The 26,924-nt window shown below is 32.2% G+C and overlaps 1 protein-coding gene across 1 annotated transcript in view; it reads left to right on the plus strand.

Moving 5' to 3' along the window:
• The window catches only part of LOC126887990 (cytochrome P450 6k1-like), a 110,652-nt gene that overhangs the window by 44,303 nt on the left and 39,425 nt on the right, over positions 1–26,924 (plus strand). Inside the window, exons 2-3 of the mRNA XM_050655964.1 lie at positions 2,220–2,597; positions 4,179–4,374. Coding sequence (XP_050511921.1) covers positions 2,220–2,597; positions 4,179–4,374 — 574 coding nt within the window. The remainder of the gene's footprint in view (positions 1–2,219; positions 2,598–4,178; positions 4,375–26,924) is intronic.

Genomic DNA, 26,924 nt, shown 5'->3' on the forward strand with positions numbered 1-26,924 from the left:
TATAGGTTATTATCATAGATGACCATATTACTCGAAAAATTTGGTTTCAGCCTGGAGGGGGATGTGTCACCAACATGATATTTTTTTTCCTTATTTCTCTGAACTACCTGCTAAGGTCCGTCAAAGAATTGAAGCAAAACTTGCAAAATATATGGGATTCATTTGCACCAGAGTGTCGTCAGAACTTTGTAAAAACTATGCCTCGAAGAATCTTAAATCTAATTAAAAATAAAAGTGATGTCACTGAGTTGTAAACTTTCACATTTATTTTGTTAAAATTAGATATTGTTTACGTTTTTTTTTTAATTTGTTGTTATTCGGTTTAATTAATCGTTTTTATTAATTTAAAACATATTTTGTATACTTCTGGAAATCCACAAATTATCGATGATATAAAACTTTCAAAGTTTAGGTTGCTTGACTTTTGTATTTGTTCTACAAAATTGGATTTTCTTTTCAATATGAATTGGGCCAACTGATATGGGAACGGACTCGTATTTTTAAATTCTGATCCTATTTATGCCCAAGTCTTATCTAAATAAACTTTTTTCTACGAGCGTGCAAAAATGTCTACTTTCGCGAACGCATTTTAGTTTAGAAAGTTTCACTTTTCCGCAAGCGTGTTACTTTTCAGCACGCGTGTTACTTTTCCGCACGCGGTTTTTACTTTTCCGCACGCGTGTTAATTTAGATATGTTAATATGGCCTTAAAGTAATTATAATACATGCAATAAACTAATATTTAGATATTATTTACTAATTTATTTCAAATAGAGTAGACTCGCGATTATCCGAGTCTCGGTTATCCGAGCCTCTCGGTTAACCGAGGCAAAAGTCATAGCTGGTGAGTTTACTCCCGCTTCGCGTCGTTCGGCAAACTGCAGTGGCGTGCGGAAAAGAATGACTTTCTGCACTTGTTAGGAAAATAACTATTTTCGCATCTCTTACTAATTGGACTTTACTCCGCTCATTTTATACAAATAAAATCAGTGCTACAAAACTTTTTCCAAAAAAAATGCTATTGGTTTTTTTAGAATAACTTCGTTAATTTTTATGATATCAGGTTTATCCGACAACCAGCTTAAAGATAATTGTAGTTAAAATATAAGTAAAAGCTTTAACAAACGGAAAATCAAAATTTAGTTCTGTATCATTTCTTACGTGTATCGAGTATTTTTGGAGTTATTTTCAAAAGAAAATGAAATTTACGAAAATTTTAAAAATTCTGATTTTATTATATCATATTTTTTTTTTTCAAAAATATGCATTCCAAACCAATCACAATTTTTAAGGTAATTACACATGTTAAAATTAAGAAATTTTGTTGAAATATCGTATGTTTAATTTTTCATTTTGGATCCTTTTATTTTCAGAACTTGCTTAATTTTAATGCCATCGACTTCTTCCATAGCTTTTTTGATAGACATTTATAAGTACTTTAAGATATATTTAGTAGCCATATTTAATAAAATGCATCGGAGGTTCAACGAAATCGGAGGTAAAAACCTTCAGTGACTGCACTTTCAGACATATAAAAAATAATTAAAAAAAAAGGGGTGGATATTACCCCTAAAATGCAAAAAGTCCAAGTTAACACCATATAACTTTTGTTTTTTGAGGTATCCTTTATTAACTACTCGCAAATTTTCATGAAAATCGATGAAGTTTCGACGAAATCGGAGGTGAAAATCTGCAAAGACTGCACGTTCAGACATAAAAAACTAATTTAAAAAAAAGGGGTGGATTTCACCCCTAAAATGCAAAAAGCGCAAGTTGGCACCATACAACTTTTATTTCTTGAGGCATCCTCTAACTACTTACCAATTTTTATGACAATCGATGGAGGTTCATCGAAGGCGGAGGTAAAAACCTTTAGTGACTGCACTTTCAGACATAAAAAAATAATTTTAAAAAAGGGGTGGATTTCACCACTTAAATGCAAAAAGCGTAAGTTCGCACTATGCCACCTTTGTTCCTTGAGGTATCCTCTAACCACTCACCAATTTTCATAAAAATCGATGAAGGTTCAACGAAATCGGAGGTAATAGCTCATAACCACCTTCAGTGACTGCACTAATTTGTAATAAAGAGTAAAAAACAAAGTTTTCAGTGTCTTAAATAAAATGAGCTTCCATCAAGTAACAGTTGCATTAATCACTTATTTAAATATTGTTGAAATTTAATATGCATAATATATAATCGAACTATTTTTTTTTCAGATGCTGATTACCTCTTCCATTATTTTAGATTTAGTATTGATTCTTCTAGTAGGCATATACTTTCTCTTTAGATATACGTCTAAAAAGCACAAGTATTTTGAAAAAATTAGTGTGTATACACCAAAGATTCAACCCATCTTTGGTCATTTTCTAGACATAGTATTATTAAGAACAACCTTAGCAGAATGGCTAAAATATTATTACGATCGCGTAGATAAGCCATTTTTCGGATTATACGTTTTCGATGATCCGTATTTTGTAATTAAGGATGCTGACATTGTTAAAACTATATTGGTTAAGGATTTTAATAGTTTTGTCGATCGAAATATTGCTGCTCCAGATTTTACCCCGCTTACAAAGAACATGATGTTTTTACAAGTAAGTTAAATATTAAAAATAAATTAAACCTTAAAAGTAAAGGAAAATATACTGATAATTAACGCATTACCTTAAAGATATGACATTTTTGATGTCTCGAATTTCCTAAACTTGTTTCCCAATTTCAGTGATTTTTTTATAGCCTTATTCTTTAAAAATATCGATGTAATATGTAATATTGTTTCTAGACATGTAAATGTCATTGTATACCGGGTATTACAATCATACTATGTTTATTCCCAAAGTTCGGAACACCCTGTGGAATATTCTAGTATATTATGTATAACATATTAAAATTAAAACCCAATTATAGCTTTAGGCTTTCTTAAAATTTCGTTTTTTTATTCACTAGCTTATATTGGATAATAAAAAAGTTAGGTACGTTAACAACTAGTCATGCATTCCATCATGGCAATAAATTCTCATTTTCTGCTTAGTTTAATAAAAGAGCCTAAAGTAGGCTACGAGAGATTAACATTTATAGAGGCCAAATCTGGATTCACCTGTAAAGAGAACGTTTTCTCAGTCGCCATTATTCCAATTTACATGTGATTTAGAAAATTGCAATCTAGCTCGGCGGTGTCATCAAATCCGCAAGTCATGTTCCACAAAATTTCTCCTCACGGTATCAACGCTGAGTTGGGTATTATGAACCATACTAAGTTCCGTTAAAAGGTTGCTTGATGTGGTAAATCGTTCTCTTAAAGCTGATAATTTAATAAAACGGTCTTGAACAATCCTAGTGACTCGAGGTCTATATTGTCCGGGATGTCTGCTGTAGTCGTCCATTTCTTTAAATCGTTGGACAATACGGAAAATTGATGTATAAAATAATATGTGTAACTCACAACCTCCGATAGATAGTATGGTAGTCCTTCGCTGTGTAAGGTCACAGCTTGAACCCGCTCATCACGGGTAAAATTCCTTCTGGCACGTTTAATTTCCACGAAACTAGAAAAAAATTACGGACTTAAATAAAACTTTAAATAATAAATCTACTAATTTTCACAATAATCCAGACACTTTTTGACTGTTTAAAATTTGACACCTATTAAATTGTTAATTTATCACAGCCTACTTTAAGCTTGTTTAGTAAACTAAGTTAATCTAAAGATTTATTAATGAAAAACATGGCTAGTTGTTAACGTCTGTAACTTTTTATTATTAAACACAAGTGAATTAATCAAAAAACAAAATATTGAGAAAGCCTAACGCTACAGTCGAGTTTTAATTTTAATATTTTATATTGAATCTAGCATATTATGCTAAAATTTTCCACAGGATGTTCCGAACTTTGCGGAAAGTACACAGTATGATTGTTATATATACACCCGGTATGCAATGACATCCACCAGTCTAGCAACAATATTATTAAATCGATATTTTTAAAGAATACGGCCATAACATAATATATAAAAATCACTAGAATTGAACAACAGGTTTACGACATTCGAGATATCAAATTTATCCAATTTTTAAGGTGGTCCGTTAATTTTGTTTCTTAGTGTATTTTTGACGTAGTAAATCTAAAAACAAATAACTTTATGTTTCTTAAATAATCACAAAAGTAATATTTTGTAGAAAAGTCCGGCTTGGAAAAATGACAGAGCCAAAATGACAGTTGTGTTTTCTTCAGGTAAACTGAAAGGAATGTTTCCATTAATCAAAAAATCTGTACGGGACATGACCAACTTTTTACAGAAAAACAGGAAAGTTATGGAGGCAAAAGAACTGGCAGCAAAATTTAGTACTGACGTCATATCTCAATGTGCTTTTGGTAAGTTAATAAGTAGTAAGTAAAAAAAAGCAGATGTAGAACTACTAATAGTCCAATCAACAGCCACTTTCTCATGGAATCTTGAGAATCAAGGTTGATTTCCTTGATTATTTCATTCATAGGAGATTCTGACCAATAGAAAGTTACAGAAATCTGAATTAAATCGATAATTTTTGATAATCTCCCGTCGTTAAGTATATTACGTCAGATGCCCTTCGTTGCTACGAAAAAATACATTCAGTGACATTAATGTCAATTAATGTTTTAAAAATTATAAAAGTGATTACTTTCAATCGTCAAATATTTATAAAAACTGTGTGTTTAATGGTACTTACATAAATAAATTACAATAAAATTTTGGTTTTGAACAGTTTTATTCATGAAATAATCGGAACAAATTGCACTCGACCTCTGAATTAAATATAGAATTTTTGCTCTCGTGACACTTTGACATAATTTCACTCGCCTTCGGCTCGTGAAATTAAAACTGTCAAAGTGTCACTCGGAAAAAATTCAATAATTTCAGAGCTCTTGTGCAATTACTACTGATTATTTCATTCACAGGAGGTTCTGACCAATAGAAAGCTACAGAAATCTGAATTAAATCGATAATTTTTGATAATCTCCCGTCGTTAAGTATATTACGTCAGATGCCCTTCGTGGCTACGAAAAAATACATTCAGTGACATTAATGACAATTAATGTTTTAAAAATTATAAAACTGATGACTCTCAATCGTCAAATATTTATAAAAACTGTGTGTTTAATGGTACTTACATAAATAAATTACAATAAAATTTTGGTTTTGAACAGTTTTATTCATGAAATAATCGCAACAAATTGCACTCGACCTCTGAAATTAATACAGAATTTTTGCTCTCGTGACACTTTGACATAATTTCACTCGCCTTCGGCTCGTGAAATTAAAACTGTCAAAGTGTCACTCAGGAAAAATTCAATAATTTCAGAGCTCTTGTGCAATTACTACTGAAAATTTGGATTTAGGTAATATTTATAACCTATGTCAAAGTCCTTGTCATAGACCTGTCGAAGACCTATGAAATTTTTTGCAATCAAAATAAATATGGAAGTCGATAGACTGACCAATTCTGAGTAAATTTTATTTTAAAAATTTTTTTGCAAAGTTGATACTTTACAAGTTATTAGCTATTGAAACTATGCATGTTTGATTGAAAAACTCACGTTTAATAACCGTTTTTCATGAATAAATTAAACAAATTTAATTTTATAGAAAAATCAGTCGGATCATAATTGTAACCAATAAAAAAACAAAGAGATTCGTGTCACAAAGAACTAAGTAAACCCAATAACGACTGAGTTATTGCTCTTTAAAATAGATATTTTCGACAAACCTCGAAATGGAGAACTTTCAATCTCAAATTACTGTGTGTGTGTGTTTATGTTTTATTGGCACTGGTTTAAGCAACCAACTGGCCAGTCAATGTGTTTTGAATTCTCTCTTTTACAAAATATATGCTTAGTATCTAAATTTAAAACTATTAGTACTACTGTTTTTTTTTACTCTGTTTTTTTTATTTTTTTTTATTATATTTTTTTTTAACATTTTTTTTTATTACATTTTTTATTTTTTTTTTAGTTTTTTTTTTTTTTTTTTTTTTTTTTTTTTTTTTTTTTTTTTTTTTGTATATTTTTTTTATCGCGCTAAGACCTAAACCCGATTCAACCTCGCGGAGGTTTAGATCTTAGTAACTTTTTATTTTATTTAATTATTTTTTTTTTTATTTTTTTTTTTTTCTTTTTTTTTTCTTTTTTTTTTTTCTTTTTTTTTTCTCAGAGCTTTAATTTTAAACAATTAACATGGTTGTACAAAATTTTATAAACATCTAGATTGTTTGATTGTAAAAGGTATATAAGATTAAAAGGAAATTGTACATTAACTTGGACTAGATTGGCAAAAAAGTTTGATATTTCAATAAAATGTAAAGGACATTCTAACAGCATATGTTGTAGATCAGCTAGCTCTCCACATAAACATTCATCATTATCTACAAGTCCTATTTCTCTTTTGTAGACTGGAGTCAGACAGTGATTACTTCTTATTCGACAAATAGTTTTGATAAAGCCTTTGTTGGAAACTTGATTAAACCATGTCTTGATGGGAAGTGTAGGCTGGATTTTTTTGTAATAATTTCCTTTGTCTGAATTATTGTATTGTTCCTGCCATTTCGTCCGTTTGATAGATCTCATAATAGAAATTATGTCTCCCATAGGAAGTTGATAAGTATGCAGAGTGGATTCCTTCGTTGTTGCTTTTTTAGCCAGATCATCTACTATTTCGTTGTTTTTTATACCAATGTGTGCTTTTATCCAACACAATATTATATTTTTGCCCGATTTCAAAGCTTCACTGTTCATTGCTATGATGTCACTGATGATATAATTTTCTGCAAAATTATGTACATTATATTTCAATGTCTTTACAATGCTTTGGCAGTCTGTAAATATAACATAATTGAGTTCTTTTTGATTAATACATATTTTGTATGCTTCTTTGATTGCAATGAGTTCAGCTGTGAAAATTGTCATTTTATCAGGTAATCTGTTGTTTATTTTTATACTTTTTTGTGGGTAATATATAGCATATCCAACTTTTCCTTCCATTTTTGAACCATCCGTATATAATTTCTGATAACTCCCCCAGTTTTTTTGTACACACTGAAGGTGGTATATTTTAGTAAGGAAGTCTGTCGCACGAATATTACTTAAATGACACTTAACTGGAGATAAATAATCTTCATAATTTAGCTTTCGAGACGAGCTTTGTTCAATTTGGTGTATGTCGCCAATGGAATTAGAAACGTTGAGGAAGCTTTCCACAACTAAAAGCAGTTTCTTTTTTTCCCAGTAATAATGAGTTAGGTATGAGGTGGTTAAATGAACAATTTTATTTAATAGCAGTTTATCGTTAACCGCTGTTTTAACTATAAATTTCTCACTTAGGTATTCCCTGCGTAATGAAAGTGGAGGTTCATTAAGCTCACATTCCATGACCAATATAGGTGTGCTACGAAGATAACCAGTGCATAACCTAAGTGCCTTATTTTTGATCCTCTCGATTTTTTGGAGTACAGAGTTTGATGCTGAGCCATAAAAAATAGATCCATAGTCTAAGATTGATCTTATCAAATTTCTGTATAGTAATATTGATATGTTTGGATCAGCTCCCCAGTTACTGACACTTACAGTCTTCATGATATTCATTGCATTTTCCATTCTTCGTAATATGTAATTTGTGTGTTCTTTCCAATTTAATTTGGAGTCTAAAAATACGCCAAGAAATTTTATTGAAGTTTTATAAGGAATACTAGTATTATCAAATTGTAGATGGCTTTGAGGAACATATCGTTTTTTAGTAAAGGTAACAATGGTTGATTTACTCTCTGATATTGTTAAGTTATTATCGGTAGCCCATTTTTTTATAATATTCAATGTCGATTTAAGGTAGTTATTACATCTATCTATTGACTTATTTTCTGCATATATCGCAACATCATCAGCGTACTGTAGGATTTTTATGTGTTGAGGAAGTTTAGTTTCTAAGTCAGCAGTATACAGTATATATAATATAGGACTTAGGATGCTACCCTGAGGTAGTCCCAAAGATGTGTATCGGGAGTTAGATTGATCTCCATTTAATCTAACGTGAACTGCTCGATTAATGTATAAGTTAATGATGTTCCATGTTACTATCTCGGGTATTCCTATTTCCAACATTTTCGCGTATAGTATGTGAAGATTAACGTTGTCGTAAGCCCCTTTTATATCTAAGAACAAAGCACTAACTGCTTTCTTATAAGTAAAGGAACTATAAATGTCTATTAAAAAGTGGCAGAGGCTATCTTGTGTGGATTTACCTTTTCTAAAACCAAACTGACTTCTTGGTAATAGGTCGTTCTTTTCTAGCCAAAATTGCAGACGGTTTTTAATAAGTCTCTCATATGTTTTTAGTATACAGGAAGCCAGACCGATTGGACGGTAAGAATCCCAATTCTTTGATGATTTTCCTGGCTTTAAAACCGGGATAATAGTGTAAACGTGCCAATCGTCAGGAATCTTTATGCGGCGCATCCAAATTTCATTATATATATTTAGTAGTGCAGCCTTACCAATTCTTGAAAGATTTGATAGCATCGAGTAATGGATATTATCGGCACCTGGTGCTGAATTTGAGTTTTTCTTCAACGCAAAGTTTAGTTCAGTGGCAGAAAATGGTTTGACTAGGAAACGGATTGGTTCTGGATAGTCGTACAGAGCATTTAGTTGTAAATCAGGAATTACTAATTCTGCAGACGGCGGTGTGATATTTTGATGGAACTCTTCTATCCACGAAGCTTCCGACAGAATAACAGGGACTTTGTTCTTTGTTTTTCTATTTTTTATTCGGTTAACTTTTGACCATACATCTTTAATAGGGACTGACCTATTTAGGGATCCGACATAATCTCTCCAGCTATTTCTTTTAGTTTGTTTAGTGATCTTCTTGACATGTGCATCGTCTTTTTTATACTTAAGTAGGTTTTCATGGTTTGGATTTTCTTTGAATATACAAAAACTTTCCTGTCTTCTTCTGACTGCTTCTTCACATTCTAAATCCCACCAGTATTTTCCTCTGGAAGTCGGTTTTTTTATTTTAAATTTGGGGATGCAGTAGGATGCAGTTGTATTTATATTGTGCAAAATTTGTTCATAAGAATTTATATCTTTAAATTGAGAGAATACATCTTCCGAATACTGTTCATATAATTTCCAGTCGGCATTCTTTAAATTCCACTTTTGTGAATATGGATTATATGTATGAGTTGGTTGATCCTCTAACTCTACTCTTATAGGTGTATGGTCTGAACCAAATAGGTCTTGAAGTGTTTTCCAAGTGATCAGGTGGTTTAAGTCAGGAGTACAAATGGTCAGGTCTATTGCCGATTTCGAGAAGTTCCTAAAGAAAGTAGGAGAGCCATCATTTTTGAATATTAAATTATTATCGTCTATACAGTCCATCAAGATTTTACCTTTCATATCTGTTTGGTTGTCTAGGCCCCAGGCAATGTGGTGAGCATTAAGGTCACCTCCTATTATAAATGGTCTTTCTATAGATGTTATGAAATTGTTCCATTGTTGTAACAATAACTTGGTTCCTGGGGGAACATACATAGATATAAATGTGACAGTATATGACTTAAACTTTATTTTTATTGCTACTTTATTGACGTTTATTAAATCTACTTTCATGGTGACTTCCTCGTAATATAGGTTTGAATTTATTAAAATTGCTGAGCCACCGCCAACAGTTACTGAAAAGCGGTCGTCTCTGACAATATTGTACCCGTGAAAGTTATAATACTTTTCTGGTTTAAATCTAGTTTCTGATAATAATGCGATATCAACTTTCTGGTCTTCTAATAGGTGGATAAGGTTTTCTCTATTAGAGTTAGCCGATCTACAATTCCATTGACAAATTACCAATCTATTCATTATTATATAAGAGAGAACTTAAAACTGATTGAATTGAATTTACTAGAACTGATTTTTCTGGAATTTCAAAATTTTTGTGATTTATATTAGAGATAATACTTGTAACTATATTTGATATTAATTCTGTTAATTCTTTTGATGGTTCATGTATTTTAGATCCTTGTTCTGGATTAAATGTAGATTGATACGAAGAAGAGGTGATAATACCACCAGGTCTGTTGGACATGGGGTTTAACTTTATTATTTTTTGATGTTCCATTGTTACTTGGTCTGGTGAGGAAGAGATAGGTCGTTTGTATTTTGGTGGTTTTATTATTGTATATCTATTTGAAACTGAAGGTAGAGCGAACTGATTGGAAGATGTTTGAGACGTGGACAATTGAGTAAAGGAATATGAAGAGGATGGTGCATTCATATTTGGAGTTTGATGAGAATTTATTGAGGAATTATTGGCTGCTATAGATGCATAAGTTATCTTAGGAAAGAGTTTAATTGTTTCCTTAAAAGATAAGCTGTTTTCAGACATATAATGTTTTATTTTCTTTTGGCGATCAAATTCTGGGCATATCTCCCATTCATTAGTGAAGTGTTCACCTTCACAGGATAGACATTTTTTGTTAAACGATGATAAAGAACAAGAATCGGAAAGGTGAGATTCATGACACTTAAAACAGCGAGGATTACTTTTACACTGCTTACTCATGTGCCCATACCTATAGCAGTGGTAACAGATAATTACCTTTTGCTGGTATTTTTCAACAGTGTGTAAGACATGATTAATTACTACATACTTTGGTATATTCTGGCATTTAAAAGACACAATAACTGATTTTGTTGGATTAAATATTACTTTGTCATCTGCTACTATTTTTCTTGTTATTCGTTTCACATACTCAACCGAGAATTTGCAATGGTGATCAAATTCCTTTATTCTATTTTTAAGATATTCTTCCGATATATCTGAATCTATATCCCTTACTACACCTAGTTTAAACAATTGAAATTTTGGAATGTATGCGGTCAGATTTTTTTGAATAAGGAATTTGGAAGTAACTAAAGCATTTGCGCTACTATAATTTTTAAATGAGACCCTAACTCGGTTGCGTCCGATTGAGTCAATTTTTTTATATAATTGTCAATTTCTGGATGTAACGTAAATAGGATCTCGCCTATTTTAACAGCGTTTAATTTTCCTGTAAAATTTAAACTGGAGTTTTCAATGAAAATGTAAAAAGGTCCTAAATCAATTTTTTCGTATAAATAAACAGGCCTGGTTTTTTCTGGTTGATCTGAGTTTACTAAAGTATTTTGTTTTTCATTAATATTGTTAAGATTAATACTACTACTTATCTTATTTTGAGGCTGGTTGGGTAGAAATCCATTTAAATCTTGTAAATCACAGCTACTATCCATCGAATTCTCAATATCAGGCGGTTCGCCTCCACTAGATGACTCCATAGAGGAGTTTTCAAGTAACGTTTAACTTATGAACACTTTCAAAATGTAAACTAAATAAGGAAAAGTTTAACAAAACTAAACAAACTAAATTAGAACGGTATAAATCAAATAATCCGCCAAAAATTAATATTTTTCGGAGAGATTTCCAAATTTAAATTAACTTTGACAATTATTTTGACGTATGTGAATCTCAAATTACTCGAATGTGGTGCATTTTTTTGGGAAAACTTAAAAGACATATTTTAAAGTTGATTTAAAAACCCTTTAAATGAGCTCTACTAAAATTTATTGTATAAGAACTGACTGAGCTAAGACGAAAATAATGTCGCTCACTGCTTCTTTTTGAAATGTAAAAAATCAAAATAATGAAACCGTCGTCATTACAATCCTAAGGCAGGCCGCACATCAAAGAAACATGAAACGTGAAACATTAAACGTGAAACATGAAACTAATAGATTGTAAAAAAATTAACCGTTTCATGTGATAAGCTAATCGATAAAACAAAAATAAAATTTGTATAGTCGGCAATGGGTAGTGACGTGGTCGTTGCTGTCGGCGCCGCTCTTTAATTGCTTTTTAATATCAAAGAAACGTGAAACGTGAAACAGGAAACAAAAATAAATTGTGAAGACCGAAACCGTTTCATGTTATATAGTGTAGGAAACAAAGGTTGAACTTCGCAAATAAGTCCGGTTATATTTTTTTTTCAGTATATCCAGGGGTGCTTTTATTGAGACTAACTTTTTCTTAAAAGATTTCGCCCCGGAACACCCATTTTCATCCCTTTAAAGGGGGTAGTTTGTCGTTTTTGCAAAACGTAGCCCTTCCTGTACGTCATTACAAAGATTCCTCAATAGAAATATGAAGAGGACTATACTTCCTACAATTTATTCCGCGACAGCATATATCTGTCACACACCGTTTAGCGGAGGTGGCGCCCCAAAGTTGGCAAGTTTTTAAAAAAGATGTTTAAAAAAAAAATATTTTTCCCTAACCGTAACGGGAATCAAGAAGCAACCCAGCGGCAATTAATCTCAAATAAATGTCTGATTTTTTGGTATAGGTTTCATTTAAGGGCAATTGTCCATTATTTAATTACAGGGTATTAAATTTTAAAAAGCCCCGTTTTATATATACCATCTGAACCGCTTATGCTAGCGAAAAAAACTTTCAGCGATTACCCATGTACAAGTATTACTTACAAATTTGTATAATTCACCTCCTTATTTTCCCTGGAACCACCCCAAAAAAAAGGAAAATGAATAAAGGAAATATGCAAAAATTGATTCTGGGCCACCACTGTGGCTTTAAGGCGCAAAGAAAGTTAAATATATATATAGGACATAATATGTAGCAGACAGTGTGTTCTTTTATTTGTCATAATTATATCATTAATAACATGAATAGGTGACGAAAAAAAAAAACAAAAACTGGAGCCTGCCAAAGCACTTCTGAGATTTGCGGCGCCACTCTGCCGTAACTTTTGCTCATACGAAAAAAATGCATAGGAACTTATTTGTAGAGCAAATAGTGGTCTTTAATTCTGTATAAGCGTTGTTTCAAAAAAATATATAGGTAATGAGAAAATCGTAAAAACATGCTCGCCAAACTTATTTTCAGGGATAGGGGGAGTTTCCGCAGGGATTTTGCAATAACCATAATATATAAATGTATATATAAATATATTTATAGAAAACCGTACTAATGTAGTAGGATTTTTCCCTACGCCCTTTAAAGGATTGAAAATATGTGTAGCGGGACAAATCTTTAGAAAAAGTTAGTCTCATAATAAGCACCCCTTGATATACCAGAAAAAAAATAATACCGGCCTTGTGTCGAGTTTGCGTAGTTTAATCCCTGTTTCCTACACTAAGATACTATTCAAAGAAACAAAAATAAAATTTGTATAGTAAATACTGGAAAGTGATGATGACGAGGTCGTTGCTGTTGTGGCCACTATTTTTATTACTCTCCAAAAATCATAAGCATAGTACATAATATTTGGTTCCAAACGAATTAAATAATCATCTTGCTAAATTTAAATCATTTTATAGAATGAGTATTCAACATTTACAATGTTTTAATGTGGGTCCTGGTTTAAAAAAACGATATTTTCTTGTTATTGTCTCTTCGAGTACCACTTCAGGTTATAATTATTGTACAACTCTTCGTTCTGCTCCACCACAGAATCCAATACAATATTAAATTCTTGGTCGCATTCATTTTACGCATGTAATAAATTAGTTAAAACAATGAAACTGATATCGAAAAATAGAACACGTCCTATTTCATGAAACAGGTTTCAAGAAGATAAAAATGTTTCATGGGCATCAATCACACTCGTTTCATAGATATGCGGACGTCTATTTGTTTAGCAGCGTTTTATTTCCATGAAACGTGTTTCACGTTTCATGTTTCTTTGATGTGCACCTTCGGAAGATAAAAATGTTTCACACGCATGAATCACACTCGTTTCATTGGTATGCGGACTTCTATTTGTTTAGCATTGTTTTATTTTCATGAAATGTGTTTCACGTTTTATGTTTCATGTTTTACGTTTCATGTTTCTTTGATGTGTGGCATGCCTAATAGAAATAAATTGGGATCATGCAAGTTCGGAAAAGCGACACCTGCTTTCATAGCTCGGTAACTTTTTTCGCGCTTTAAATTATATTTTCCAATCATATTGGTCAAGGTTGCTGGATAATTGTCAAGGCCGTAGCCCAACAAAAATTATAAGAAGAAAAAGTAAGATTTAGGTTGTTATTAAAAGGTAAACAATTGTATGTAGTAAATAAAATTAGTTATTAAAATGCAGTACTGCAAGCAAAATACAATTAATTAAATATACTTTTATACAAGATGTCCCAAAAGTAGGGGAACGGTCGAATATTTCGCGAACTAAACATCCGATCGAAAAACTGAAAAATACTTGTTCAATCATGTTTAAAAATCTATCCAATGACACCAAACACCAATCCCCACTACACCCCTGGAGGAGGGGTGGGGGGTAACTTTAAAATCTTAAATGGAAGCACCCAGTTTTTCTTACAGATTTGGATTGGTTACGTAAAAGTAAGCAACTTTTATTCAAAACATTTTTTCGAACTGGGGATAGATGGCGCTATAATTGGGAAAAACGATTTATCCTGATACCATAGTTAAATTATAGAAACGCTCTAATATCTCGAGAAATACACTTCGACATGAGAAACCAAAAAATAGGTTTTTATTATTTTTCGAAAACCTATCGAATAACATCAAACATAACCCTCCAACCCACCCCCTGGTAGGGATCGGAAAAACCTACCGGTTTAAACCTAAAACCGGTTTTTTACTTCGCAATAACCGGTTTTACCGGTTGTTTTTTGTCCCGGTTATAACCGGTTTTTTCTTTTTAAAGTAAAAACCGGTTATTAGGTTTTCACGGTGATTAGGATTAGGTTAGGTATTATTTTGGATCCCAATCATAATTATTATTCTCAAGTAATTATTCCAAACAAAACCATAATTCAAATTTTATTTTGTTTTATAAATACAGACGCAAATTGAAAGTGCAATCTCACATCAGCCAGAAACAATTTATAAGTTTTATTATAATATTTCCTTAAAAAGGTATTTGTAATCATAATATTTACATAAGAAGTGATCTGGTTGAAGACGCAAATATGATCTATTTTTCACACTTAACTCTTGACAATGAAAGTGGGTGAATTACTTTTTCTGATTACCAAAAATAATGATCTGACTATGAATATCAAATAACTGATTACGAATACGAATCTCCAAGAATTTCCCTACGTTTTCAAAACGATACACCCATACAGGAAGTATTAAATGAGTTAAAATGTACCAATTCTACAAATATACAAACGTGTTAAAAGTAATACATAATAATTTTTTTTTGATGGTAGTAAAAATAAAAGATAAATTGCATTATCCAACTTATTTTTAAAGAAAATATTTATGTCGATATTATTTTTTTTAAATCCCATTTCAAAGAGTCTGGGAAATTTTTTATAATTTGCAATGGTTGGGGATTTTTTTAAGTTTGGGAGGAAAGGAAAATTGGTGGGTATTTTAGAGGATTATATTTTTAAATGGCAAATTAAATTTGCATCATTAATTGAATACAATAATTGCATATTATATTCTACTCTCATAATATATAATGACTATAGAACCTGAATTATTTCAGCGATCTCTGTTGAGCAGTAGTATAATAATAATAATTTTGGTTTACTGTTCTCTACATCTGACTACTGAAATTCACAAATCTTTGGGATTCACACAAATCAAATTTTATTTCGATCCAATGTATGTATTAATATTACGCTATATTATATTTAATAATAATCAATAAATATATAATAATAATAAAATAATAAATAAATATATTAATTAATAGAATAAAATGGTTTTATTAAAAATTGTGTTTTATTTATATTGATATTTATGTTCTTTCGATAGTACTAACATAGGCGCCCATACCCATGGGCAGGGGGGGCCGTGGCTCCCCCCTAACTTTTCGAGTGCTGTAACCTATATATGGCTATCCAAAGTGTACAAAATATAATGTGCAACATCTTCACGTCTGCCCCCCCCCCCTGAAAATTTTTATATGGGCGCCCGTGAGTACTAATTTTGATCATATTGATATCGAGTCGAATGGAGTATCGCAAACTAAAGTGCATTGTAAATATAACTTTGTAGCCTATTGGATTAAAAAAACCGAAAATCGGTTTTTCCAAAAACCGGTTTTTTTTTGGCCGGTTAAAACCGCCAGGTTAAACCGTAAGCAAAAAAAACCGGTATAACCGAAAACCAGTGTTTTGTCAAAAACCGCCATCCCTACCCCCTGGAGGTGGGGTGGGGGGTAACTTTAAAATCTTAACTAGCAACCCCCACTTTTTATTACAGACTCGGATTCGTCATGAAAAATTAAGCAACATTTATTTGAAACATTTTTTAAAATTGTTGATAGATGGCGCTTTAATTGGAAAAATACGATTTATTAGCGCCATCTATCGGCAATTTAAAAAAAAATTTCGAATAAATGTTGCTTAATTTTTCATGATCAATGCGAATCAGCAATAAAAAGTGGGGATTGCTATTTAAGATTTTAAAGTTACCCCCCACCCCACCTCTAGGGGGTAGGTTGGAGGGTTATGTTTGGTGCTATTCGATAGGTTTTTGAAAAATATTAAATACCTGTTTTTTCGTCTTTCATTTGGAAGTGTATTTCTCGAGATATTAAACCGTTTCTATAATTTACCTATGTTATCAGGATAAATGGTTTCTCCCAATTATAGCGCCATCTATCCACAGTTTGAAAAAATGTCTCGAAGAAAAGTTGCTTACTTTTACGTGAGGAATCCAAATATGCAATAAAAACTGGGGGTTTCTATTTAAGATTTTAAAGTTATTCCCCACTCTACCTCTAGGGGGTGGAGATGGGGATCGCGTTTAGTGTTATTTGATAGATTTTTGAAAATTATTGATTACGTATTTTTCAGTTTTTCGATCCGATGTTTATTTTGCGAAATATTCGACCGTTCCGCTACTTTTGAGACACCCTATATAATAATTGCATATCATATCAATATTGTGAGCAACATATAATTTTTCTTCTAACTTAAAAAGTTCAATAACTTTTCTTCTATAGAAGACAGTCTGTCTTCTATAATTACAGTAGATATGAAATATACGCCAATTTGACAATTTCAATTGATTATATGAATTATGTAAGAAAATTCAAGATTTCTCCGCTATTCGTGCACGGTCGTTTCTCGTATCCCCTCCAAGTACTTGCAGACCGCGAATAGCTTTCCACATGAAATTAATTTTATTCGGGTATAATTGATACGATCCATGTGATTTGACCGATTTGGAAGGCTTAATTTAGATAAAATAGTTGATTAAATCGAAAAGGACATTTTTATAATGTAAAAAAAAGTGCAGTTTTTTAAATAAATCTAATATATTCATAATTTGAAAAAATAGTAGGTATAAATATTAATTGTAGATTTTTTTTACTGAAAATTTTGATTTTTGTTTGTTTTTGTATCATGAATACTTTTAGGTTTATTTAAGAAAAATTATAAAAAATCATTTTCGATTTAATCAACTATTTTTTCTAAACTGAACACTCCAATTGTTCCATACTTATAGTGAACGGAAATATCGAGGTAAAGAGAGGACTAGGAAGGAAAATACTATCGTGGCTGAGAATCATCCGACAATGAACAGGGCTAATTTTGAACAGCTAATAAGGATAGCTGGAGACAGAGAAGAGTTTGCAATTATAGTAGCCAACCTCCATTGAGGAAACGGCACATTATGAAGATGAAGAAGATCATTCCAAACCGGTCAAATCACATGGATCGTATCAATTATACCTAAATAAAGTAAATTTAAAGTAGGAAGCTATTTATTTCTATTGGGATTGTAATAACGAGGGTTTAATTGTTACATTTAAGAAAAAGCAGGAAGCGATGACCATATTTTCATCATAAATCAGTCAGTTCTTATCCAAAAAACTTTTAATGGGCTTTAAAAGATACCTTTTAAGTTTTTCCAAAAAATTGCACCACATTCGAGTTATTTGAGATTAATGGTTCTCCATTTCGAGGTTCTTCGGAAATAACCATCCTTTAAAGAACAATAACTCAGTCGTTATGGGATTTACGTAGGTCTTTCCGACGCCAGTCTCTTTGTTTTTTTATTAGTTATAATTTTGTTCTCAATGATTAATTTAAGTTATTCATGAAAAATGGCTATAAAAAGTGAGTTTTCTCAATGAAAAACGATTTTTTCAATGGAAAACGACTAGTTTTAATCGCTAATGGCTTGGAAAGTATCAACTTTGCAAAAAAAAAATTATACGACAAAATTTACTCAGAATTGGTAAATCTATCGACTTCCATATTTATTTTGATTTAAAAAATTTTCATTCCCTAGATGGGGTTGTTTTCACCCCCAGGACAAAAGCCCTGTTCAGCATAAGGTAGATTTTGAAGAAGAGGGCAATCGAGCTTAAATCCGACTATTCATTAAAAGCGGTGTTGATTCTCAAAATTCCACTATTTTACAGTTTTTTACCGCTGGATCGTATCAATTATATCTAAATAAAGTTAATTCCAAGTGGCAAGCTATTTATTTCTATTAGAACTGTAATAACGAGGGTTTAATTGTTAGATAGTTAAAAAAAAAAGCAGGGAGCGACTTTATTTTTGTGATAAGTCAGTTCTTATGGAAAAACGTTTGTCAAAAGTCATTTGAAAGGTTTATAAATAAACTTTAAAACATATGTCTTAATAGACTGGGAGATATTATAGGTACAGAAGTTCAGCCACGATTTTCTAAGTCCTGCCTTTTGCAATACTGGAAGGGTAGACGATGAACTTACAATCTGTGGAAACATCCACAAATTTCCTGTGACATTTTCCTGTAAAAATTAGATTTTCCCAAAAAATAAAAATAGGGTTTTGCGATGAATTTCTAAGTCCTGCCATATCCGCAGATAGACAGGATTTTATGAAGAAAATTTTTTGGGCAGGAGGGTTGCAAACGGGGTAACGGAGTATATATGTATACAAACATGTAAGGAAAATAATGAAATTTTCATGATTTTCTAGGTCCTGCCAACTAAATAAACTAAACCTATTTATCTCAAAATGATCAAAAAAAATATTGGCATGACGTCTCCTAATGTTTAACCCGCCATTACACGCGCTATGAGGAAATCCCTCACCATATTTGTTTATAACCAATGAAATTGTGTAAACTAATACGATAACCTTAAGCACCCAGGAATGCCTTTAGCATGGTTTATGACAGGATATGAAAAAGTTATAGAATATTTCAGGCGGCCAGTGTGCTGTGTGCTAGTTGAAAGAAGAGACATCCCTCTTCAAGTGAGGGAATTCCTCACTGCGCGTGCAATCACAGTGAAATCACGTTTCTATTATCTCAAAGAAACTTTTAGGTTTTTATTTAATTTTTAGGTAGGTTTAATTAAAATATTATTGTTTGGATTAGGTTAGGAACAGTGGCACACCGAGGGGGGGGTTTGGGGGTTAAACTCCCACCCAGAGCATATAGAAATATATATATAAAAGAAAGTAGGAAAATGTAACTTGTCTTTCACAAATAATACAAAAAACTTTCGGTGCCCAAGCAAACCCCCCCAGAGGAAAATTCTAGGTGCGCCACTGGTTAAGAACCCATTTTTAAATTTACCTATTCTAATTGGGAAATAAGCCAAAATTTAACTTGAAAAATTGATTTTATTGACGTTTCGAATTCCACCTCGGACGTCGTTATCAAAATACAAAATATTAATAGTTAGTTACATAAATGCCACAAAGAAATAACTTCAGAACAGTTTTTAATTTTAATTTGTATTTTTAGTAAAATTAATTCGCGTAAAGAACGTTAATTTCTTCAGTGGCTTGCTGAAATTGAAAATTAAGAAAACTTGCTTTTGATCTATATTATTTTTACTTTTGTTTTGTTAAATTAATAAAAAAAAATTGGTTTACGAGACTTTCTATAATATGTGAGTACAACCCATTTTATATTCTTACATGTTGACATTCATTCTTCCTCGAAATAAGTCGAATTTATGTAGGTGAGGGCGACGCTCATACGCGTGCAACCACGTCACAATAGAAGACGCGTGTAACGGCGGGTTAAGTATACTTGTCCCTTGGAAAATTCTGAGGAAAATTTTCACCATGATTCCGTGATTTTCTTAGTCCTGCCTTTAAAAAGTTATAATACTCAAATACAATCAATACCTTTTCGGTACTCGGCAGGAAGGTTAAACGGTTCTTGTAAGACGGCAGGAGTCCTAGATTTGTAAGAAAATTCGTGAAAAAGTCAACGATTTCCTGAGTCATGCCATTTTGCACATGTTTCAAGAATCTTAATATAAGTCTATTTACAAAGAGGCAGGATGGTTTTATGGTTATTTTGTATACAGGGTGGGGCATTAGTGTGACAAAGTTCAATTACTCGTTTGTCGTAAGATATACGAAAAAAGTTATTTAGGTAAAACATGGGCCACAGATAGGACTATGATTTAACAGTATTTTCTAATATACAGGGCTACCCGTTTTCACAGGGTGACACAAATTTATGTTTTTTTAAATGGAATACCCCGTATATTTTAACATTTTTGGATTCTACTCGATGTTATCTTTAATAAAATATAGTATTTTGAAATATTATACGAGGTAGTTTAAAATATAATTACGTTTTGTTGTTAATTTTGTAGGAACATTCACCCCCTATACATATTGTTCAATTATTTGATATCCAAACTTCTATTAATTTATGTTTATACGATTTTTAATATAGTCTACTATGGTCAGTTATTAATAGTATACCAAAATGTTTAATTTTAGTATACGGGCTTGGTTGAAACTCGGAATGAGTATTTTCTTAATTGGGACACCCTGTATTTTAGCATTATAATAAAATGATATTTTATGTACCATATTTATATATTAATTTCGGCAGTAAATTGATACAGACAGATTACTCAGGTGGTTTTTGGGGTTTCTGAACAAGAATGTCACATTAGAACAGATCTTTACCTAGTGCTCGGGGTGACTAATATACACGCCATATTCTTAAATTTCGAGGCTTTCAGACACTAAAGTGATGCAAGTAGATTACTCGAGGAGTTTTGTGGTTGCTGAACATGAATACGCCATCAGAATCGACCTCCAAAAACTCTCTAAATTCGAGATCAGTCACCCTGGGCACCAGGTGTTCCAAGGGTCGGTTGTAATGTCATATTCGTGTTCGGCCATCCCAAAAACCCTCGAATAATCTATTTTATTTAATTTATTGCCGATATCCCACGAAACTCCAGATGACGTGCCTTAGCCGCAACTCCGGGCAATAGGTGATTCGGAGGTCGGTTCTGCTTGCGTATTCGTAACTCCATAAACCTCCCAAATAACAAATTTTTGCCCTCAATACATTGATTTTGACAGGTTTATGCACTTTTGGATGCATGTTATTCACTAAAATGCAATTTCCACCCATTTTTATATTGTACACCTTTTGCTGATGTTATCCTGAACACAATGCAAAAAGTTGCAAGTAGATTTATTCTGGTGTTGTTAGTGTTAGTACATTTTGCTATCAAATATAGGAAACAATATCAGGACAATATCTACAATCCTACAATATCAGGAAAACCAGTTGTGTGCGGCAACTTAGCACCTGTTACATGCGTGTGTATTTTGTGTTAGAACAAGTAAGAAGGCGGGATAAAATTGCTATGCAACAAAAATATATTGATAACAACAAATAGACAGGCGGCATAAAATTGCTATGCAACAAAAATTTATTGATAACAACAGAAAAACCGACTCCACATTTTTATATTAGATTTGAATTTTGTTGGCTAAAATATTGGTAAGTGTAATATTGTAAGCCTGCCTAAGGCAGCTAAAGCTCTTTACAGATGGCGCGTTGTAATTAGTTTTTTATATCTCCAGAACGCTTCCAATTCGAAAGACAAAAACTGGTCCGCCTTTTTTTCTTCCAGAGCTAAATCGATTCCATCAATTGCGAATCTCTAGTACCGGTCATAGGAATCTTTTTTGTCTTTCCCTTTTAGGTATTTTTGACACTAGATTATTAAATTGTGAGGTATTCTAGTACTAAAAGGTACTCCTGCTTTAAGTCAGTAGGATGCACGGTTTTCTGGAAAAATCCATTTTAAAATTTTTCGTTTGTTGAATTTGAAAAATTTTTTTAAAAATTAAAAAAACGGTGTATTTACCGACTTAAAGCAAGAGTAATTTTTAGTACTAGAATACCTCATAATTTAATACTCTACTCTCAAAAATGTCTAAAAATTTAAAGACCAATAAGTTATGAGATAAAATATCCGTTGATCTACCCAAGACTGATGCCTATGACCAGTACCAGAAATTCACAATTGATAAAATCGATTCAACTCTGGAAGAGAAATAAACGTAGCAGTTTTCGTTTTCCTAAATAGAATTTTTCTAAATTCTTTTAAACCCAAAAAACTAAAAAACGAAAAATGTTTCAAATCAATTTTTCTAGAACACTGCGTATTCTTCTAAGTTAAAGCAAAAATACCTTTTAGTACAAAACTATCCCAGAATTTAATAATCCAGTGTCAGAAATGCTTAAAAGTTAGACAGAAAAGTTATTCGATAAAATATCCGTTTCCGTACCCAAACCGGACCCCTATGACCGGTACTAAAAATTGACAATTGATAATTGACATTTGACAATTGACCTCTGGAAGATAAATAAGTGTACCAGTTTTCGTTTTTCCAAATAAAAGCGTTCTGCAGCTATTTTAAAGAAACTAATTACAAGACTTAGATATGCTTCTTCTAGACGAAGCATATCGAAGTAGAGGTCGTCCGCCACCCAGATGGTCTGATGACATCAAACGGATCGACAGAAACTTGATGCAGACAGCACAGGACAGAAATGCATGGAGAAGACTGAGGGAGACCTATATCCAGCATTGGATAGATCCGGGTTGAATTATGACGATGATGAATTACAAGACGCCATCTTTAAAGAGCTCTAGCTTTTCACGGAAGCATTTTTGAACTAGGTGAATTGAACTAGAGTTTTTTTTAAATTATCTGAGGAATCTCCGGTTTTCGTTTGTTATGAGAGCTTCTGGACACCCTGTATAATATAATGGGTAGGTAAATTCCCTACTAATAAATTGTAAAAAATGTTTATTTACTTTGGACGTGAATTGTAAATTGTGGAGTTCCCCCATCTTCCTTAGTCTCAGCATCCGTATGGCTTGCAAATTGTAGAAGCCTCGGAGGTGTAACCAGAGAAGGTTCCCATTGTTTTCATTCTGGTGGGATGTAGAATAGCATTATGTTGTTTTATATGCCATTAGAGTGAAAACTTAGTATTTTTGCTAGCAGTTGCCGCTAGGGCATCTATGCCATTTCGTTCGTTGCAATCCGGGACTACATGCTGGGGTTTGTTTTGGTTGGGGTTGGGATGATGGTTGGGGTTTGTTTGGGCTCATCTCCTGATGAGAGACTAATAAGTTTCGAAACCGGTAGGGGTGCTTGCAGCACTCTCTGATTGGACTAGAATATGGTTCGGCTGTGTTTTCGTTTTGCAACGAAATTGAAAATGGTTATTCATTTTTGATTTACATTTACTCTGTGTGGAGTATGAAGGGAACCATTCTCGTTGGAACTTTACCGCGCTGAGCAGATGGGACGTGAATTGTAAATTGTGGAGTTCCCTCATCTTCCTTAGTGTCAGCATCCGTATGGCTTGCAAATTGTAGAAGCCTCGGAGGTGTAACCAGAGAAGGTTGCCATTGTTTTCATTCTGGTGGGATGTAGAAGAGCATTATGTTGTTTTATATGCCATTAGAGTGAAAACTTAGTCTTTTTACTTTTATTGCGTTTACTTAGATAAAAATATGATCTAATCACTTAAAATAAAGATGTTACAGTTTGCTATTAGATTTGAAAAGTGTGTAAAAATTCCGAGACATTATTCAGGAAAATAATATTTAATAGGATACGATTGTTTTATGATATACAAATTAATTTTTTGTATTATTCATCTTTGCGGTTATCCTGCCAAGTTATAAACGGTTTTAGATTAGTGTTTTTTAAGCATACTCGACATGGTATGACTCAGAAAATTGTGGTGATATGAATATGTTTGTATAACACCCTGAAACAATTTTACAGACACACAATTTCATTTTTTTATACGAAATAACTATACAACCATCCTGCCTCTTTGAAAATAGATATACAGGGTGTAACGAAAATACAGGTCATACATTTTATCACATATTCTGGGACCAAAAATAGTTTGATTGAAGCTAATTTACCTTAGTACAAATGTGCATATAAAAAAAGTTACAACCCTTTGAATTTACAAAATGAAAATCGATTTTTTTCAATATATCGAAAACTATTAAAGATTTTTTATTGAAAATGGACATATGGCATTCTTATGAAAAGCATCTTAAGAAAAAATTATAGTGAAATTTGGATACCCTATAAAAATTTTATGGGGGTTTAGTTCCTTTAAAGTCCCCCAAACTTTTATGTACGTTCCAATTAAATTATTATTGTAGTACCATTAAACACAATATTTCTAAAACTTTTTTGGCTCTTAGTACTTTTTCGAAAAGACAGTTTTTATCGAGATATTTTGAATATTTGTCAAATCCACCACATATTTGTATATGGTTAAGTACGATTATGGAGACTTGGTAATAATATGAAAATTTATGTATGATTTACATTTTTAGGTATATTTTGAACCGTATTAAAAAAGAAGCCATATCTCGATAAAAGGTGCCTTCTCGAAAAAATACAAAGAGGCAAAAAAGTTTTAGAAACATTTTGTTTAACTAATGGTATCGCAGTAATAGTTTAATTGGAGCGTACACAAACATTTGGGGGGTTTAAAGGAACAATACCCCCATAAAATATTTATGTAAACATATTAAAAAAGAAGCTGCAACTCGATAAAAACTGCCTTATTGAAAAAATACTGAGAGCCAAAAAAGTTTTAAAAATATAGAATTTAACTAATGGTATTACAATAATAATTTAATTGGAACGTATAGAAAAGTTTGGGGGGGTTTAAGGGAACAAAACCCCCATAAAATTTTTATGGAAGCACAAATTTCACTATAATTTTTCGATAAGGTGCTCCTTTCATAAGAATGCCACATATCCATTTTCAATAAAAAATCTCTAATAGTTTTCGATATATTCGCAAAAATCGATTTTCATTTTGTAACTTCAAAGGGCTATAACTTTTTTTCTGTGCATATTTGTACTGAGGTAAATTAGGTTCATTCGAAGTATTTTTGGTCCCAGAATATGTGATTTAATTTATGACCTGTATTTTTGTTACACCCTGTATATTAACCTTCTTGAGATATGTGCGAAATGGCATGACTTTTCTTTTTTTCGAATTTTCTTACAAATTTTTTAACTATAGTTAAAGTGTAACTAAACATCCTGCCATTTTTTTGAATAATGTCTACTGAAATCTATTTTATGACTTAGAAACAAAATTTATTTTATGACTTAGAAAATCACGGAACCAGAGTGAAAATTTTATACAGAATTTGCCAAGAAACAAGTACAGTTAAACATTAGGTGACGTCATGCCAACATTTTTTTTTGGTCATTATGAAATAAATATGATTAATTTATTAAGTTGGCAGGACTTAGAAAATTATGAAAATTTCATTATTTTTATTACATGTTTGTATATCTGTATACTCCCTTAGTCCTTTTGCAACCGTCCTGCCCAAAAAGTTTTTTTTTCATGGAAAATCTAATTTTCACAGGAAAATGTCACAGGAAACCCGTGGATTTTTCCACAAATTGTAAGTACCTTCTCTAACCATCCAGTATTGCAAAGGGCAGGACTTAGAAAATCGTGGTTGAACTTCTGTTAATATCTCCCGGTCCAAGAAATTTCACCACATTCGAGTTATTTGAGATTGAAGGTTCTCCATTTCGAGGTTCTTCGAAAATAACCATCTTTTAAAGAGCAATATCTCAGTCGTTGTTGGGTTTACATAAGTATTTCGGACCCGAATCTCTTTGTTTTTAGCTACTATTTTGGTTTTAAGGATATTTTCTATAAACTTAATTTTTTTAAGTTATCCACAAAAACTGGTTATAAAACGTGAGTTTTTTCAATGAAAAATGCACAGTTTCAATTGCAAGTAACTTGGAAAGTATCAACTTCGCAAAAAAAAATTATAGAACAAAATTCACTCAAAATTGGTCAGTCTATCGACTTCTGACTATCCGACTATAATTATTATTTTGACTGAAAAATTTTCATCCCTACATGGGGTTGTTTTCACCCGCAGGGCAAAAGTTCGGTTCGGTATAGGGTAGATTTTAAAGAAGAGGGTCAACCGAGTTTCCATCCAAATTTTTATTAAAAGTGGTGTTAATTCTCAAAATTTTACGGTTTTACAGTTTTTTACCGCTGATGACTGGTCTGTAAGTAGGATCAGGAATTTATTTGGCTTTTGGTCTCGTGATCTAGAAGACATGGGTTCAACGTTCCATCTTTTCATTGCCGGATTTATACTCAACCATTGCCACTGCTGCTGCTGCTGCCGGCAATATTGCCCAAAATACGATATCGACGCGAGTAAGGTGTTCACATCAGTTCCTAGCCAATCTCCTACAACTCATTTTTACCGAATGACTTATAAGATTGGAATGTGACGACAGCATCGTCTTGCTCCCTTACTCACTTGCCGCTTTGCTGGCGGCAAGTGAGAGAGAGAGTAGTTGAGTGTGAATACCCACTCGTGCTCGCGCTGCCTCTCCTTTGAGTTCCGCCACGAAAACGTCGAACAGAACTGAGTGTAAATCCGGTAATATTGTTTATTTTTTCTTTGTTTACAAAATGTAGTCGTACCCAATGGTATCTAAACACACTGGTACACAAAACGATAATAAACACTCATGATATGGGCCTATTTCGCACTCGTTCGTTAAATAATATAGTTCACACGTTCGATAGGAAC

This window comes from Diabrotica virgifera, chromosome 7 (genome assembly GCF_917563875.1).
Source record: "Diabrotica virgifera virgifera chromosome 7, PGI_DIABVI_V3a".
NCBI classification, from domain to species: domain Eukaryota; kingdom Metazoa; phylum Arthropoda; class Insecta; order Coleoptera; family Chrysomelidae; genus Diabrotica; species Diabrotica virgifera.